The 17,352-nt window shown below is 43.1% G+C and overlaps 1 protein-coding gene across 2 annotated transcripts in view; it reads right to left on the minus strand.

Moving 5' to 3' along the window:
* The window catches only part of HDGFL2 (HDGF like 2), a 105,059-nt gene that overhangs the window by 67,997 nt on the left and 19,710 nt on the right, over window positions 1–17,352 (minus strand). For both annotated transcript variants that reach the window (XM_069217974.1, XM_069217975.1), the window contains exons 4-7: window positions 8,998–9,198; window positions 8,283–8,402; window positions 4,135–4,212; window positions 3,058–3,409 (exon numbers count right to left, since the gene is read on the minus strand). In XM_069217974.1, the coding sequence (XP_069074075.1) occupies window positions 3,058–3,409; window positions 4,135–4,212; window positions 8,283–8,402; window positions 8,998–9,198 (751 nt within the window). The remainder of the gene's footprint in view (window positions 1–3,057; window positions 3,410–4,134; window positions 4,213–8,282; window positions 8,403–8,997; window positions 9,199–17,352) is intronic.

Genomic DNA, 17,352 nt, shown 5'->3' on the forward strand with positions numbered 1-17,352 from the left:
ATTCTATAGCAGAAGTTTTAAGTGAAAGCAGCTAAATCTTCATGGCGTCAATTGGATTCCTGTGCAATTCCAGTGTTTACTACATGGATTCTGGGACACATTTTTCAGGAAGTCATGAACAAGCAACTTCTCCCCACACCCAAGGTGTCTCCACGTACAAATTTAGTTAAGTCAGATTGGGACTAATCATGGGAATAAGCTCTTGTAATTGTAGTTAGAGCTAGTGACCTGATCACCTCGCTTTAGAAGTCCTGATTACCCTCCCCTCCCAAAAAAGTGAAAGTCATGAATATCTTTGGGGTGGTGGGTGTCCATGAGCAATAATGCAGCTTTTGGTCTTTAGGGGTCCGGCAAACCCTGCAGGATTACGTACTAGTATCAGATCTTGAAGAGTGGACAATGGAAGATTTTCTTTCTGTGCTTTGTATGTCCTTGTTACTGTTGTGCACCAGTAGTCTCAAAGCATTGCCAGGATATTAGGTCTTCCGACAACTCGCTCCAAATATTTACAGAGCAGAGGACACTAGTAATCCAAACCCAGCACTAGACTGGAGTACCTTCACTCTCAGTTTGGTACTTCAATACTATAAAGGCATACATATTCAAGTGTGTCTATGAGAGAAGTGGGCTGTCTTTCTGTGCCCCTAGTCCAATCCCTTGTGCAGCACTCTATCCTGTTCTGCTGTCAAGTGAGTCAAAACAAATTCCTAGGATAACAAGCTGTGTGCAAGTGGCAGCTCTTAATCACAGGTACCTACCTAGACATCACTCCGTATTTCTTTTCGGCAACCCCTTCATACCATGTACAGGGATGCAAACGGTCCTAAAACAGATTACTTTTTTGAGAGCCCACGTAACTGCTACCTTAGAATGAAACACTGTTGCACTACTGACTCTTCCTTCCTTCTTGGCAGCAAGGGTTACCAATATCAAATCTGAAAGGGAATTGCACACCATTTTGCCCTACTAATAAGTAAGGAAGAGACCATGGAGAATGCAATCTAAGAGATACATGTGCAGCAGTTAGGAGAGTCCCATATGGAGCAAGCCATTTCAACAGTAAGGTCTGTGACCATGCTCAATCCCAAGATCCTACCCCTCTTAACTACGTTTCTGCAGCATGCATCAAAGCACATTAATGAGTACTTTGAAAAAGCAGCAAAAGAAAAACATACCTCTAGTAAATAATCTGAACACAAAAAGCAGTCACTGGAAAGTGATCCAACTAGAAGAATCGCATATCATGCGAAGACAGGAAAAAAGGAAAGTAGCAAAATGCAGAATGCACTGCATGACAATGATCAGTTGGTTACATACAAGTGCAAAGACCTCCTTTTTTAGTGCTGATGTACGTGCTCTGGTACAATCAAAGAAAAAAAAAAAAGAAAAAAAAAAAATGCAGAACGATCTCCTAGATCTATGAAAATAAGGAAGCAAGGAGTGAAACTACAGAATGTTTATAAAGAGTTCCAATTAAAATACAGGGAGCTAGAGAGGAACATTTCCTTGAAACAAACTCAAAGGAAGGGGAAGGAGGTAAGAACAACACGCTCAAGGGTGGTTCTATGAGCAATGGCTGTGCATCCGTCTTAAGTAGATCCTGTGCGCATGTGTAATCAAGCATGTACTTGTCTCTTCTTTAGTGCAGAGGTTATGTGCTCCGGTACGGTCCTTAACGGCAAAAGGATGATCCACGAGTAGGAAGAAGGAAACGTAACAGAGTGATTTACCTTCATGATATATATTGCCATATTCAATTAAAGCCCTTTTATTATAATACCAGTCTTGCTAGCTGGGAAGTTGGGGGTTTCTGCCGGTGTCTCTCCGAATACAGTAATATTCCCATACATACCATGCAAAGAGCAATAACAGATTGATCACACATGCTTTCATTGACAAATATCCTGCAATGTTTAGGAACATTCAGTATGATCAGCAGATAACTCATATTTGAAGTGGAATATATGAAATGTTAATACTAAAGGGACAAGCAAGGATTCCTCCATGCTATCTTCTACTGGCATCTAGAGAATAGTCTCTAGTTGATAACTACAGCAAGCAAAGCCTCCTGCATGACAGTCTAGAAGCATGACAATGTTAACATTTTTAGCAGTCAGGGGACAACATGAACAAGACCATCGATGAGCGAAAAACATGATTTTACTAGTTAATAAACTCTATAGCCTATTCTTGCTGCAGCACTATGGGTCACGGTTTGAAAAACATGAAGCAGCTTCTATTCATTGTATGGATCTAGTCACCATGGCAGTGGTGTCTGATGCTCAAGTTTTAAATACCCTCTACGTCTAAAGAAGTAAATTAGAATTTTGAGGTATGTTTCAAGGGAATCGGGCCAGATCTCACACTTACAAGAGGTGTCCATTGTAAAAGTGAGCACAGCCTTTCAATTACCTGTTTGCTTTAATGGACTTCAGAACCAGCTTTGCAGATGAGCATGCTTTAGTGGCTTTATGCTCAGAGGTATGGTGCTATAGACATGCAAAATGTGGGTTTCAAAATGGTGAAAAGACACCAAGAGCAGCCATTTTATTGTTCCAATTAAATTTGTTTAGGGCCATCTCCAATTGCTATGAAACGTTACCACTGGTATGAAGACACTTATGTAAAAAAAAAAAAAAAAAGTAAATGCCGAACCACCTTCGCCATAAATTTATTCAAAGGCGTTGGAAGATTATCCACTGCAACAGGGAGTCTTGTCCGGCACCACAGCCTACTCATTTTTAAAGGGCAACTGAATTGACAGGAGCCCTTCCAGGGCTATGCACACCAGACTTGTGCTCACCTAGAAGCATCCATCCTAAATGCTTTACTACAAAGCAATCATAAACCAAAGCTCAACATCGGGGTTAAGTGTTAAGACTTCTATTCTGTGCTCTAAAGGTAACCCGTAGCCAAACGCAGAGCTATCACATTTCTTTTATCCATTATGGCATTAACACGTAGTTTATAAGCACCACATTAACATGAACAGATGTATCAGAATCATGCATTACACACTAACTCTATACAAAAAGTTTGGCCTAGGCCACCTCCCACCTGGTTTTCTGCCTCGGGGCGCCTTCTTTACAGGAACATCAGAATCAGAATCGGATTCCGGTTTCTTGGCAGCTGGTTTCCTTCCTCGCGGAGTCTTCTTTACAGGCACATCAGAGTCTGAGTTCAAGTCAGATTTCTTTGTTTCTGGCTGCTTCACAGGCACGTCAGACCCAGAGTCGGAGTCAGATTTCTTCACCCCAGTCTCCTTCACAGGCACATCAGAGCTAGAGTCAGATTTCTTTACTTCTGACTCTTTTTCCTCCTCCTCCTCATCCTCCTCTTTCTTTTCCTCCTTCTCATTCTCCTCTTCAGATTCCACTTTAGACTCGGAGTCTGAAGCAGATTCTACCACCTGCAAAGAGTGAGGACATAGGCCATATGAGGCAAACCTACTGTGCAAGAAGAAAGGACTGAACATTCCAAAGGAGCATGCTCCAAACTGAAGCCAAAGGCAAGGTCTCCTCCAAGGATCCCAGCTACTAAAAACAAAAACAATATAATACAAGGGTGTCCTCCCAGTCAGTCTACACAATTTGCAAAAGATAGATACCGGAAACGTACAAATGTTCACTACACGTATGCCTACACCTACTCAACAAATAGGCAGGAATTCATATTACCCACAATCAATTTTTAAAATGCAAGTGATCTTCCACAGCACTGTAACCCATCGTTTTTTAAACATTAAAGGGCAATCTGCACAAGATGACAATCACTTAAGCTAAGAGAGTAAAAGGAGACAGCAGTGTAATCATGTCTTGATTTCACAATTTGCAGTAACCCGTATTCAGAACCAAGTATTAAAACCACAAAATTCAAACACCACAGCACAGACATGTTACACCATTCCAGACTCGCAAGCAACCAACTGAAGATTCTGCACACCCTTTTACCAAATGTATTCAAGAAATGCAGAAAGTGACGTGAGGATCGGTTGTCTAGCACAACTCTTCGGCTGCCACCCAGAGTATTCCTCAAGCGTGAGGTAACCACACTGTCACAAACCACTGTCGGGGGGATGCTTTGGTCATCCAAAACCAGAAATGCATTTTATCAAGTTATGAAATGGTTACTCACCTTTTTTTTCCGTCCAGCCACTGACACCCTTTTCGGAGCCCTAGACCTGGACACAACTTTCTTCTTTGGAACGAAATCCTATAGAAAAATTGAACACCCATCACCAAAAAGGATTTTGCATGCAGACATTTCAAGTATTAATAATTGTGCGTAACTGCTCAACATTTCCAACCTACCAAATCAAAACTCTGCTGCACTGAAATAGGTGCCTGCCTGTGAAAACAATTCCTAGCATGTGTGCGGTCTTGCATTTTAGGAGTTAATGGAGACTTGCACCATGCAAAACAGGTTCATTTAGTGTCTTTGCCCTGTTTTCATAAATTCTTTTCTTAGACCCTCTCAATCCTGAGATAGGGTATTGAAAAAATAAATAAATAAAAATAAACCACACAAAAAATGGGTTTGGTAGCCTTGTGCTTCGATTGAATGCACAACCATAATACAGAAATGAGTTTATCTGTTAAACTAATTTCCTACAAAAACTTTGCTTGAGATTCTTATGTCAGCGCAATGAAGAAAAGATTAACAAACCACACACCATAGCATTTATGATTCCCACTCAATAAGCAGCTACTATGTTACTTAAATAGACGCAATGCAACTTTGCAAAGTCTGCGAGTGACGCGCTGTAAAACAAATATCTCCATAATTGTGCATTTCTCTTCATCGCAAACTAGGACAACCTCCCACAGTTCACAAAATAAAACCTTCCTCCACCAGCCGTGCCAAATTCATTGCTTACTGGCTGTAATGTGTTAAGAAGACAGTTTGGCAGCGAACAATAGCCATCAGAGCAACAGAAAAATGTCCTGAACTCATACCGATCATCCTAATGCTTCACAAATGTGCAGAAACCTACTTCCTCACTGTATGTTCTGTGCCTCTGTTCACAGGTAATGGGTATATACTAATTGTGCTACATTGATATAGAATTTAAATAGTTACTGGACTGAGGCCAGAGATGGGTTGCAAGAAGAAACACCAACTGGAAAGCTAGATCACGAGTAACACTGGGCCCAGACTGGTACATAATGGAACGAAGGGCATACAACTGTGCACAAGCTTAAGGTTGTTGACACAATGAGTGGTCTGACAATCATGAGTCGCCGCAGCTCTTGTAAATAAACTGTAGCCTCTGCTTCTTTACATGGTCAATCACATGACAGACAACAGCTCCTCTCTCTCATGTGGATTGTGAGCCGTTTTAGGGCAATCAGATCTCGCATCATTATAGGGTTTCTCTACAATCACAAAGCTGAAGCGGTTGATCAAGATTGCTGGAGGGTACAGATGATCAATCTGCATAGCTTTTGAACCTTTACATCAACACCCTTCTTCTACAAAGTGAAAGGTGCTTTAAAAGTCAACAACGAATACATGAAAGCCTGCTCCCTCAGCTGCCTTGGTTATGCCTAATACACAGACTATTCTCACATTGGCAGTATTCAAGGTCCTGTAGTTTACAGTGCATTTTGCAATATGCAAAGTGCCTTATATAATTTGTAATAACTGTGGCATTGCTTCCTCAATTTCCAAGATAAGCTGCTCCAGCTCAGTTAATAGCTCCTACACTAGTATCCTCAAGGGACTTCACTGTTGCCTTAAGTTCTTTTCTTTCATTGTCGAATCCTGTTCTGCTTAACTCCACACCCAGCCATCAGGTTGGTTCTCAACACTGAAAGCATTTGAAGGCACTCAGACACAGGTTTACTTGTAATTGTTTTAAATTCTTCAGATAACAGGGAAACATGCATTTCTTATCTGTTTTTAAGTACAGAAATTAGTTAATTGAAGCAAAAATTATTACTCTGAAAATTTGTAACCAATAGCAACTCTATTGAAGCTTTCCCTCAAACAATCTAAAGTACGAAATGTTCTGAAAGGGAAGTCTTAATTCAAATTAAATGGGTATCTTCTTTTAAGCTACTACAAATGGTGACGTTTTCAAAGAGAAATTAATGCTATTAACTGTATCCAAAAAGGTCACCAACAGGAAACTTAAGGGTGATCAATTGCCTCTTTAAAGTGACAGAGGTGACCAATGCACACACCACAGCTAAATTAGAGGGGGACCTTTCCAGCACCTAACCCATAGCAGAAAGCCGTACCGTAAAGCACCACCATACCAAATGCTACCTAAACTAACTTTAACAAAAGATTTTCCTCAGTACTAACACTATAAGAATTCAACTTTCGGGCGTGCCAACTGGTCACATATCTAGATGACGGTGGGTCAAATCAAAAAAGGCATTCTGAATTTTGACAAGGCTACAGATAGCATTAATACAGAATACTTTATTGGTTATACTGAAAACGTTACTTGCTGCTACCCTCCAGGAATGCCCAAGATCATCTTTATAATAGTGAAAACCAAACCACTGGGGACTACAGCTCTCTTGCAACCTACAACTACAATGTTACTTGATAGTTACAAGACAATTTCTGACTGTTTCTAGGTATATATTTTCGGATGGTCACTGAAGTCAGTCTGGCCACTGTCTAAAGGTAGTCAATCAATGACGCGATCAAGAAGTATTTTCAATACTACAGAAAGACTGAAAACAGCCATTTTGTTTACTCACACTAGTTGAGTAAGCACTACCTGGTTTTGGTCACAGAAAAACAATGCACCTTAGAAAGAAAAAAAAGTCACCTCATCAACCAAAGTCTCATGCAAGAATTAATTCATAAAAAAAAACCTGTGCAATAGATATTACATTGCAATGCAAAAATATAGATACAACCGTCAAAAATGGTACCTGGCAGCAAAACAGTTTTAATGTTCAGTGAACACAACTAACCTAACCACCTGCAGTCCAATATTAACTAAAAACGTACTTTCACTTTGTTTGAAAGCTGAAAGATAAGACAGCTCCACACAACTCCATTCAACCTCAAATTAAAGGGTCATCTTTGCTAAAATACTCTGAACAGCTACCCTTGGAAATAAAAAACAAATCCACATTTCTCTAGTATATAAATGGTGTCAATAAGCTCTGTTCTTCCTCCAACATAAGCACAAAGTATTTATAATTAAATGTCCTACTATTCCTGCAGGCTCCCTAAAATATGCCTGTACTGCAAATCGTGTCAAAAGGCCACAGAGTTACATATTTGGAGGCATATCCTTCCATTACGAAGTAACACACATGACTGCAGAATTGCATGTAACCCACACAAGAAATGAAAATCAGCAAATACAAAGATGGAAAAGACATCCTGATTGCACAAAGGATTTAGTCAGCAACTTTCCCGCAGAAAAGAAAACACCCCCATCTAGTGGTGTTCAACTTGTTTTTACCTAACCATGAACTGGAGTAAGCCACGAATGCCATTACAGTATGTACTGCTCACTGTGTTCCTTCCTGCTTTAGGTGTGGAGAAAAGGAACAGTGAACAGGAGTGAGCCACAACTAACTTTTCAGCACAATTGTCCTCTGTGCCAGAGTTACTGGACACCCCCAAATCATCTGAAGGCTTTCTGGCACACCTCAACCTGGAGGAACACAACGAACAGTAAACACAGCGAAGACACGAAAGGCAAGCCATGGATATACTTTGAGGAGCCACAAGCCCTCAAAATGGACACATCCTAGACACATCTTTTCTTTAGCAGTATACAAAACGGTGCGTTTGTGGCATCCTACATCAATTACAAAGTGTTTTCACTGGTATAGTCATGCTCTCTTAGCTCCCATCTGTTAAAGAAGGAGCACATTCATTCATGTTAGAAACTCACAGATATCAATCAATTCTTTTGATTCTCACTTTTGTACTATGAATCTAGGCTGTGGTGGGCCACCTCCCACACTTCAGAGCAAATTGCGATCAATGACCACGTCTGTCACTTGCTGTGGTTCACCTGGCAAGGGTGGTTCCCTCCTGCCAATCACAGGTTTCACCACAGAAACATGTACATCACACCCAACTAGTTTAGGTCATTAGTCGCAATACATGCACAATAAATATTCCTTTTTTTTAAAACACTATTTTTTAAGCAATACACAAATATGACACTGCAATTGTCAGAGCAACTTATGAGATCTATCCTCCATTGCCTAGAGTCTTAAAAACAAGGCTTTTCGTCTAAATGCATGCATCAGTTAGCTCACTTTCTAAGCATAGGACAGAGCGTTTGTGCTGCGCACCTGATCACTGTTGTCTGATCGGTATGAACTGTCTGAATTAGCCTCCTCTTCCTCTGAGACAGAGTCACTGGGCACATCCAAATCACTGGAAGGCTTTCTGGCACGCTTTGGCGGAGGAACCTGAGGTGAAAAAGAAATGCATTAAGTAAAAAGGCAAAACACAGAACCTAATACCCATAGCACATAAACAGATCCCAAGTAGAATGTTTCTAAATAACAAAGCCAGATTACCTGGAAAAGAATATCAGACTTTTTAGTCACCTGAATTTATGAAATGATGAAATCCCTTTGCTGGAGACTACCTAGTTAAAAAAAAAAAATGACACTGGGGAACATAAAAGTGGACAGCTAGTTTAACGGAAAGTATTGTGAGGAAGAATGGGATGGCATATTTTGTGGGAATGGGAGGGCATATTTTGTGGCTAGTGTGCATGTTAGAGGAAAGAATGCTGATATTCTTGGAATGTCGGAGAACTATGCATTTCTGTTGAGTGCAAAATGATCTTAAGTCACATTACTAAAGTTTCCTCAAATAAGATGTTTACGGTTTGGTATCCTATTTCAATAATATAGGGCAAAAAGTCTACAAAAACAATACATTCATGTCACACTAAAATGAAGAAAACGGCGTTTAAATAAAGACAATTTCTAGTACCACGAAGTCCAGGGACGGAGACGACTTAGAACGGCCACAATAAGGTTCGGATCTAGGTACCTTTATAACCTGAGCTTTTCGTTTGACACCAGCATGATCGGTTTCCTTTTCTGATGCGTCGGCATCATCATCCTCGCCTTCACTTGCAATCTTCTCAGGTGCAGCTGGAGGAGGCACCTCGTCCTCATCTTCATCTTCTCCAGGGTCACTAGGCGCAGCTGCTTCATTTTCTGGAACTTCGCTGTCCGAGGAGCTTGGGGCCTAAGAGAGAGCAAGAGGAATGCAAGGTGTAATAAAGTAACGGAATCACTATTTCACAGAGAAGCTCTTGGAAAGTATCACCTATAACAAAATAGTTCCTCACTACCAGGTTACTAATATATATACAGGAGAAGGATCCAAGCTGCAGCAAAGCTTATTTTATTGCAAGAGTGACCACGATAGTAAATGGAAAGATCTTAAGAGTTCTGGCGGCACCAGTTCATGTGAAGATCATCTTCACTTCTATAACTCCTCAGTGTCTCATACTAGGACAGGTGTGGGCACTCATTTTTTTGGGACCATGGTACGTGAAGGATCAAAAAATGATTATTTTAACCTGATATGGGCTAGCAGAGATCTTACCTACACATAGCGAACATGAACATAAGGCACAACCAATTAAACCAAACACAAGCAAAAGATACACATCGCAAAACTCGGACCAACCTAAAGCGAAAAAGCAGGTCTACCAGATGGAAGCCAAGTACAAATAAAGAACAAAATAATAGTCTTGGCGGTCAGATTTAAGACTATTTGATAACCGCTGTTCAATTTATTGAGAGAGCCTGGCAGGATCCAGCTGTTTGCTGTACATCTTGGAACGCCGGCATGAAGTCAAATGTTGCGTCTATTAACAGAAAACCTGAAAACAGATAATCAGGAGAAGCTGGCCATTCTAAAGATAGGATCATCACAAAGTACTTAAATATAAGTATTTTTCGGATATCTTGAAAAGTACTCCTCTTCGAAACCAAGAAATGTAGTTTCTACTAAATAGTGTGCTAAGAGTTGAAAATAACATAAGGCTGAGTTTGTCTGCATTTTTTCTCCAAGCTTGACATGCAAGATTTTAAGGCTTGAGTAACACCCTTTTCCATCAGTCTCTCACCTCGTCCGCCTTCACAATCTCATATGAATAAGTTAAAGGCAAGCATGCCGGTGCTTGCATTTTTAGTACGAAATGACAAAAAAGGTGCAACACTTATACATGTTTATGTATATTATCTAAGGAGCCTTGGTCAGATCAGTATAACTGAGCTGACGGGGCAAACTAACTTTCCCCGGAGATTAGGCTATAATTTGGTGGCAAAAAAAATAGTGTAGTGCACCTCTCTTCTGTACCCTGACCACTCTTCCCAGATGTACTCCGACAGACATATCAGCTATGGACAGAAAAGCAACTGCAATGCTGATCACAGTCTTGAAAGACCATCTAGTAGGAGCCCTAAAGTAAAGAAAGGAATGCAAGAGTGCATCAAGAGGGAGTTAGATAAAGAACGGATTTCTGTCCTCAGGCAACTGGAAGGAAAGAAGCCTCCTTTGGGCAGACTTGCACTGCAGGACAGCTTCATATCGTCAGGGCACAGGTTAGGGTAGGAAAGTAAAATGAGGGTTGTGAAGAAGGATCTTATTTGTACTAAAATTAGAGGTTGAATGTGACAGCAAGAGAGCACTGTCGGTTTCCATACTATGTCAGGCCATTTGTACAGTTCTGATCTAAATGGTGGTTACTAGTGAATGAACTGTATCCCTACATGGCAAGCACCTGCTTCTAAACAGCCTGCTGCTCGCCTGGCACTCACCTATGTAAGTGGAGTATTTCCACTCACGGGGCAGAATCCTTCTACTGCTGTGCACAAAAGGAAAGGCCTTCCCACTTTACTCTATCAGACTGACCACCACCTCACAGCACATATCCAAGAAGCAAATCGCTGCACTTAAACAGGTCTGAACAAAGGGCCAAGTTATAAAGAATTGCCATATGTTCACCAGCTTCTGTACTGCAATTAGTGGGCTTTTGTACAGTCTTCCTGTACTATGTAGTAATCGCTTGGAAATTCCGAATTAATTTTTTGAGCATTGATTTGAGTGAAGCTACAAATGGCTTTGTTCAGTTTATGGAGCATCAAAACATTAAAAAGTTGTAAAATTGGCAACTTAAGCATTTATTGTGGAAATCTGCCTTGCCTTATGGGTCACAAGTTTAAACTGAGATGTCACCTCAGCCTTTCGTCACTCCACAGTTAATAAAGGAAGTACCATTAAACTGCACAGCAATGATGGAGATAATTCATAGCACTTGGGAAAACTGGCAGCAAGGGTTGCTCTACAAAAAAAAAAAAAAAAAAACACATGGTGTGCATCAGAAGGCTACATACTGATGTGTATGTGTATCTGAAACCTTCAAATACACCTATTTAAAACCAAAATATTAACTGTAACGAAAGTAGTGCAGCCAGCCAGGTATGTGAAACCCCTCCTGGAGCCTTATGAATAAAATGCAGGGCACTATGGGTCTTCATAGCAAAAGGTTTTACTGCAAAAGAAGGAACGCCTGACAATAATGTAATGAGATCTGCACAGGCAATGATCCACGTAGGTACTTATCAATACCTCGTTAGAGAAATGACCAAAAGGGATAAAGACTGTTATACGGTGTCCTATGAGTGGTTTCAAGGGCGTACAAAGCGACATCTGTTGCTGTATCCACAGTCCCACAATTGCCACATAATCCAGTAGATTTTCCGTCTTGCTCCAGAAGACTAGCAAGAGTACTTTACCAAAATCAAATGTCACCATCTTTCTGACCTCAGTCTGTTCACCCAGGCACCCAACATGGAATGGCTTAAATCATCCGCAGGTTCTCCTTCCAAGGAATTCAGCTCCACGTACATTACTGCACTTTCACCCGGGTACCAAAACAGAGGACAAATTGCACTTTAACAGAACTGGAAAGTCAGAAGCGCTGACGTACACTTTATACCACAACAATTTGTATTCGCATTACAAAGGGTACATTTCCTTACAAAGAATGGCAAAGAGTGGCAAAAAGAGGCTCAATGAATTCTGTCATTCCTGCTCAGTTGTCCTAGTGAAGTCCACTGATTCGGAGAAGGCTGGGAAAAACGCAGACTGACATTGCCAGGAGCTGGCATTATTTGTGAGCGGATCATTATTTAAAAATCGACATGCGACTCATCACATGATGAGCAGCGTTCAGCAGCACCCATTTCCACGAGTGCAGGTTGTTAAATGCAATGGCCAATTCAGAGCAAATCCTCAACTAGAAGCATGAATGTCTCTTTCTGCAACCAACGTTACCATAGCAATGCAAGGCTAACTACTAGAACATGCTCCTGGTCTCAGAGCTCAGCCTGGTAAGCATCGTAAAGTTTGCACAAGAAAAGTGGCCCGAGTGCCTCAACCTAGCCTCATTTCATTAGTCTGTCTCCAACCCTCAGTCTGCAGAGTTTTTTGATTATCCTCCTTCCTTGTGAAATTAATGGCTAGTTGTACCATTTTCAGGTTGTATCGCAGATACCAATCATTGCACAGCATCTGCTAGACAACTAAGATTGTAGTTTTGTGCTGCATGTACGAATCAGACACACCGGAAAGATGACATTTAGAAAGATGAAAAGATTCTGTGCTCCACTGAAATAAGTGAGGAGTTGTTTCTAGTTGAATAACTCCTCAAAAATCCATGGCTGAAGGCCTACTAGTATCAGAAGCTCTCTTTTCTTGCATTAGCAGAATTCTAACATCACAGACCCTATCCCCCAAGACACAAATGATGCAGTTAAAAAAAAAAAACACACACACACACTTGGCAACGCAACTGTCCCTTGGCCCATTGTCCCTTCTCATCCATCACTCCCTGCTGATCACAGCCAACATTCACAAAGATGATGCAGTCCTTCAAGCACACTCTCCACTTTGCATATGGACACCATCACCATTTAAAATGTTGATATCCAATCAAATATCTGCAATAGCAATTGCCATCGCAAACCATTGTTATATTTAATTCCATGAAGATTTTTTTTTGGGGGGGGTGGGGGCAGCTTCTCATGTCAGCAGCAAGCTTGCAAGTAATTTTGCATACACAGTTAAGAACAGAAACAAGACTCAAAATATATCTCATCTATTTCAGCCTCTCTGTACGTCAATCTAAAACAACATGTCTGTAGGAAGTTGGCTCTGTATGTGCTATTTCAAAGTAAGGAATAGCATGCACAGAGTCCAAGGGTTCCCCTTAGAGGTAAAATAGTGGTAAAAATAGATAATACTAATGCTCTATTTTGTGGTAGTGTGGTCGAGCAGTAGGCTTATCCAAGGAGTAGTGTTAAGCATTTGTTGTACATACACATAGACAATAAATGAGGTACACACACTCAGAGACAAATCCAGCCAATAGGTTTTTATATAGAAAAATATCTTTTCTTAGTTTATTTTAAGAACCACAGGTTCAAATTCTACATGTAATATCTCATTCGAAAGGTATTGCAGGTAAGTACTTTAGGAACTTCAAATCATCAAAATTGCATGTATACTTTTCAAGTTATTCACAAATAGCTGTTTTAAAAGTGGACACTTAGTGCAATTTTCACAGTTCCTAGGGGAGGTAAGTATTTGTTAAGTTAACCAGGTAAGTAAGACACTTACAGGGCTTAGTTCTTGGTCCAAGGTAGCCCACCGTTGGGGGTTCAGAGCAACCCCAAAGTCACCACACCAGCAGCTCAGGGCCGGTCAGGTGCAGAGTTCAAAGTGGTGCCCAAAACGCATAGGCTAGAATGGAGAGAAGGGGGTGCCCCGGTTCCGGTCTGCTTGCAGGTAAGTACCCGCGTCTTCGGAGGGCAGACCAGGGGGGTTTTGTAGGGCACCGGGGGGGACACAAGCCCACACAGAAATTTCACCCTCAGCAGCGCGGGGGCGGCCGGGTGCAGTGTAGAAACAAGCGTCGGATTTGTAATGGAAGTCAATGGGAGATCTCGGGATCTCTTTAGCGCTGCAGGCAGGCAAGGGGGGGGTTCCTCGGGGAAACCTCCACTTGGTCAAGGGAGAGGGACTCCTGGGGGTCACTCCTCCAGTGAAAGTCCGGTCCTTCAGGTCCTGGGGGCTGCGGGTGCAGGGTCTCTCCCAGGCGTCGGGACTTTAGGTTCAAAGAGTCGCGGTCAGGGGAAGCCTCGGGATTCCCTCTGCAGGCGGCGCTGTGGGGGCTCAGGGGGGACAGGTTTTTGTACTCACAGTATCAGAGTAGTCCTGGGGTCCCTCCTGAGGTGTTGGATCGCCACCAGCCGAGTCGGGGTCGCCGGGTGCAGTGTTGCAAGTCTCACGCCTTTTGCGGGGAGCTTGCAGGGTTCTTTAAAGCTGCTGGAAACAAAGTTGCAGCGTTTCTTGGAGCAGGTCCGCTGTCCTCGGGAGTTTCTTGTCTTTTCGAAGCAGGGGCAGTCCTCAGAGGATGTCGAGGTCGCTGGTCCCTTTGGAAGGCGTCGCTGGAGCAGGATCTTTGGAAGGCAGGAGACAGGCCGGTGAGTTTCTGGAGCCAAGGCAGTAGTCGTCTTCTGGTCTTCCTCTGCAGGGGTTTTCAGCTAGGCAGTCCTTCTTCTTGTAGTTGCAGGAATCTGATTTTCTAGGGTTCAGGGTAGCCCTTAAATACTAAATTTAAGGGCGTGTTTAGGTCTGGGGGGTTAGTAGCCAATGGCTACTAGCCCTGAGGGTGGGTACACCCTCTTTGTGCCCCCTCCCAAGGGGAGGGGGTCACAATCCTAACCCTATTGGGGGAATCCTCCATCTGCAAGATGGAGGATTTCTAAAAGTTAGAGTCACCTCAGCTCAGGACACCTTAGGGGCTGTCCTGACTGGCCAGTGACTCCTCCTTGTTTTTCTCATTATTTTCTCCGGCCTTGCCGCCAAAAGTGGGGGCCTGGCCGGAGGGGGCGGGCAACTCCACTAGCTGGAGTGTCCTGCTGGGTTGGCACAAAGGAGGTGAGCCTTTGAGGCTCACCGCCAGGTGTGACAATTCCTGCCTGGGGGAGGTGTTAGCATCTCCACCCAGTGCAGGCTTTGTTACTGGCCTCAGAGTGACAAAGGCACTCTCCCCATGGGGCCAGCAACATGTCTCGGTTTGTGGCAGGCTGCTAGAACTAGTCAGCCTACACAGACAGTCGGTTAAGTTTCAGGGGGCACCTCTAAGGTGCCCTCTGTGGTGTATTTTACAATAAAATGTACACTGCCATCAGTGTGCATTTATTGTGCTGAGAAGTTTGATACCAAACTTCCCAGTTTTCAGTGTAGCCATTATGGTGCTGTGGAGTTCGTGCTTGACAGACTCCCAGACCATATACTCTTATGGCTACCCTGCACTTACAATGTCTAAGGTTTTGTTTAGACACTGTAGGGGTACCATGCTCATGCACTGGTACCCTCACCTATGGTATAGTGCACCCTGCCTTAGGGCTGTAAGGCTTGCTAGAGGGGTGGCTTACCTATACTGCATAGGCAGTGAGAGGCTGGCATGGCACCCTGAGGGGAGTGCCATGTCGACTTACTCGTTTTGTCCTCACTAGCACACACAAGCTGGCAAGCAGTGTGTCTGTGCTGAGTGAGAGGTCTCCAGGGTGGCATAAGACATGCTGCAGCCCTTAGAGACCTTCCTTGGCATCAGGGCCCTTGGTACTAGAAGTACCAGTTACAAGGGACTTATCTGGATGCCAGGGTCTGCCAATTGTGGATACAAAAGTACAGGTTAGGGAAAGAACACTGGTGCTGGGGCCTGGTTAGCAGGCCTCAGCACACTTTCAATTGTAAACATAGCATCAGCAAAGGCAAAAAGTCAGGGGGCAACCATGCCAAGGAGGCATTTCCTTACACAACCCCCCCCCAAACGAAAGAGGATGAGACTAACCTTTCCCAAGAGAGTCTTCATTTTCTAAGTGGAAGAACCTGGAAAGGCCATCTGCATTGGCATGGGCAGTCCCAGGTCTGTGTTCCACTATAAAGTCCATTCCCTGTAGGGAGATGGACCACCTCAACAGTTTAGGATTTTCACCTTTCATTTGCATCAGCCATTTGAGAGGTCTGTGGTCAGTTTGAACTAGGAAGTGAGTCCCAAAGAGGTATGGTCTCAGCTTCTTCAGGGACCAAACCACAGCAAAGGCCTCCCTCTCAATGGCACTCCAACGCTGCTCCCTGGGGAGTAACCTCCTGCTAATGAAAGCAACAGGCTGGTCAAGGCCATCATCGTTTGTTTGGGACAAAACTGCCCCTATCCCATGTTCAGAGGCATCAGTCTGCACAATGAACTGCTTAGAATAATCTGGAGCTTTGAGAACTGGTGCTGAGCACATTGCCTGTTTCAGGGTGTCAAAGGCCTGTTGGCAGTCCACAGTCCAGTTTACTTTCTTGGGCATTTTCTTGGAGGTGAGTTCAGTGAGGGCTGTCACAATGGATCCATATCCCTTCACAAACCTCCTGTAATACCCAGTCAAGCCAAGGAATGCCCTGACTTGAGTCTGGGTTTTTGGAGCTACCCAGTCCAGAATAGTCTGGATCTTGGGTTGGAGTGGCTGAACTTGGCCTCCACCTACAAGGTGTCCCAAGTAAACCACAGTTCCCTGCCCTATCTGGCATTTGGATGCCTTGATAGAGAGGCCTGCAGATTGCAGAGCCTTCAAAACCTTCCTCAGGTGGACCAGGTGATCCTGCCAGGTGGAGCTAAAGACAGCAATATCATCAAGATAAGCTGTGCTAAAGGACTCCAAGCCAGCAAGGACTTGATTCACCAACCTTTGGAAGGTGGCCGGGGCATTCTTTAAACCAAAGGGCATAACAGTAAACTGATAATGCCCATCAGGTGTGGAGAATGCTGTCTTTTCTTTTGCTCCAGGTGCCATTTTTATTTGCCAGTACCCTGCTGTCAAGTCAAAGGTACTTAGAAATTTGGCAGCACCTAATTTATCAATGAGCTCATCAGCTCTTGGAATTGGATGAGCATCTGTCTTGGTGACAGAATTGAGCCCTCTGTAGTCCACACAAAACCTAATCTCTTTCTTTCCATCTTTGGTGTGAGGTTTGGGGACTAAGACCACTGGGCTAGCCCAGGGGCTGTCAGAGCGCTCAATGACTCCCAATTCCAGCATCTTGTGGACTTCCACCTTGATGCTTTCTTTAACATGGTCAGATTGTCTAAAGATTTTGTTCTTGACAGGCATGCTGTCTCCTGTGTCCACATCATGGGTACACAGGTGTGTCTGACCAGGGGTTAAGGAGAAGAGTTCAGGAAACTGTTGTAGGACTCTCCTACAATCAGCTTGCTGTTGGCCAGAGAGGGTGTCTGAGTAGATCACTCCATCTACTGTACCATCTTTTGGG

Source organism: Pleurodeles waltl, chromosome 12, assembly GCF_031143425.1.
Source record: "Pleurodeles waltl isolate 20211129_DDA chromosome 12, aPleWal1.hap1.20221129, whole genome shotgun sequence".
Lineage (NCBI taxonomy): Eukaryota > Metazoa > Chordata > Amphibia > Caudata > Salamandridae > Pleurodeles > Pleurodeles waltl.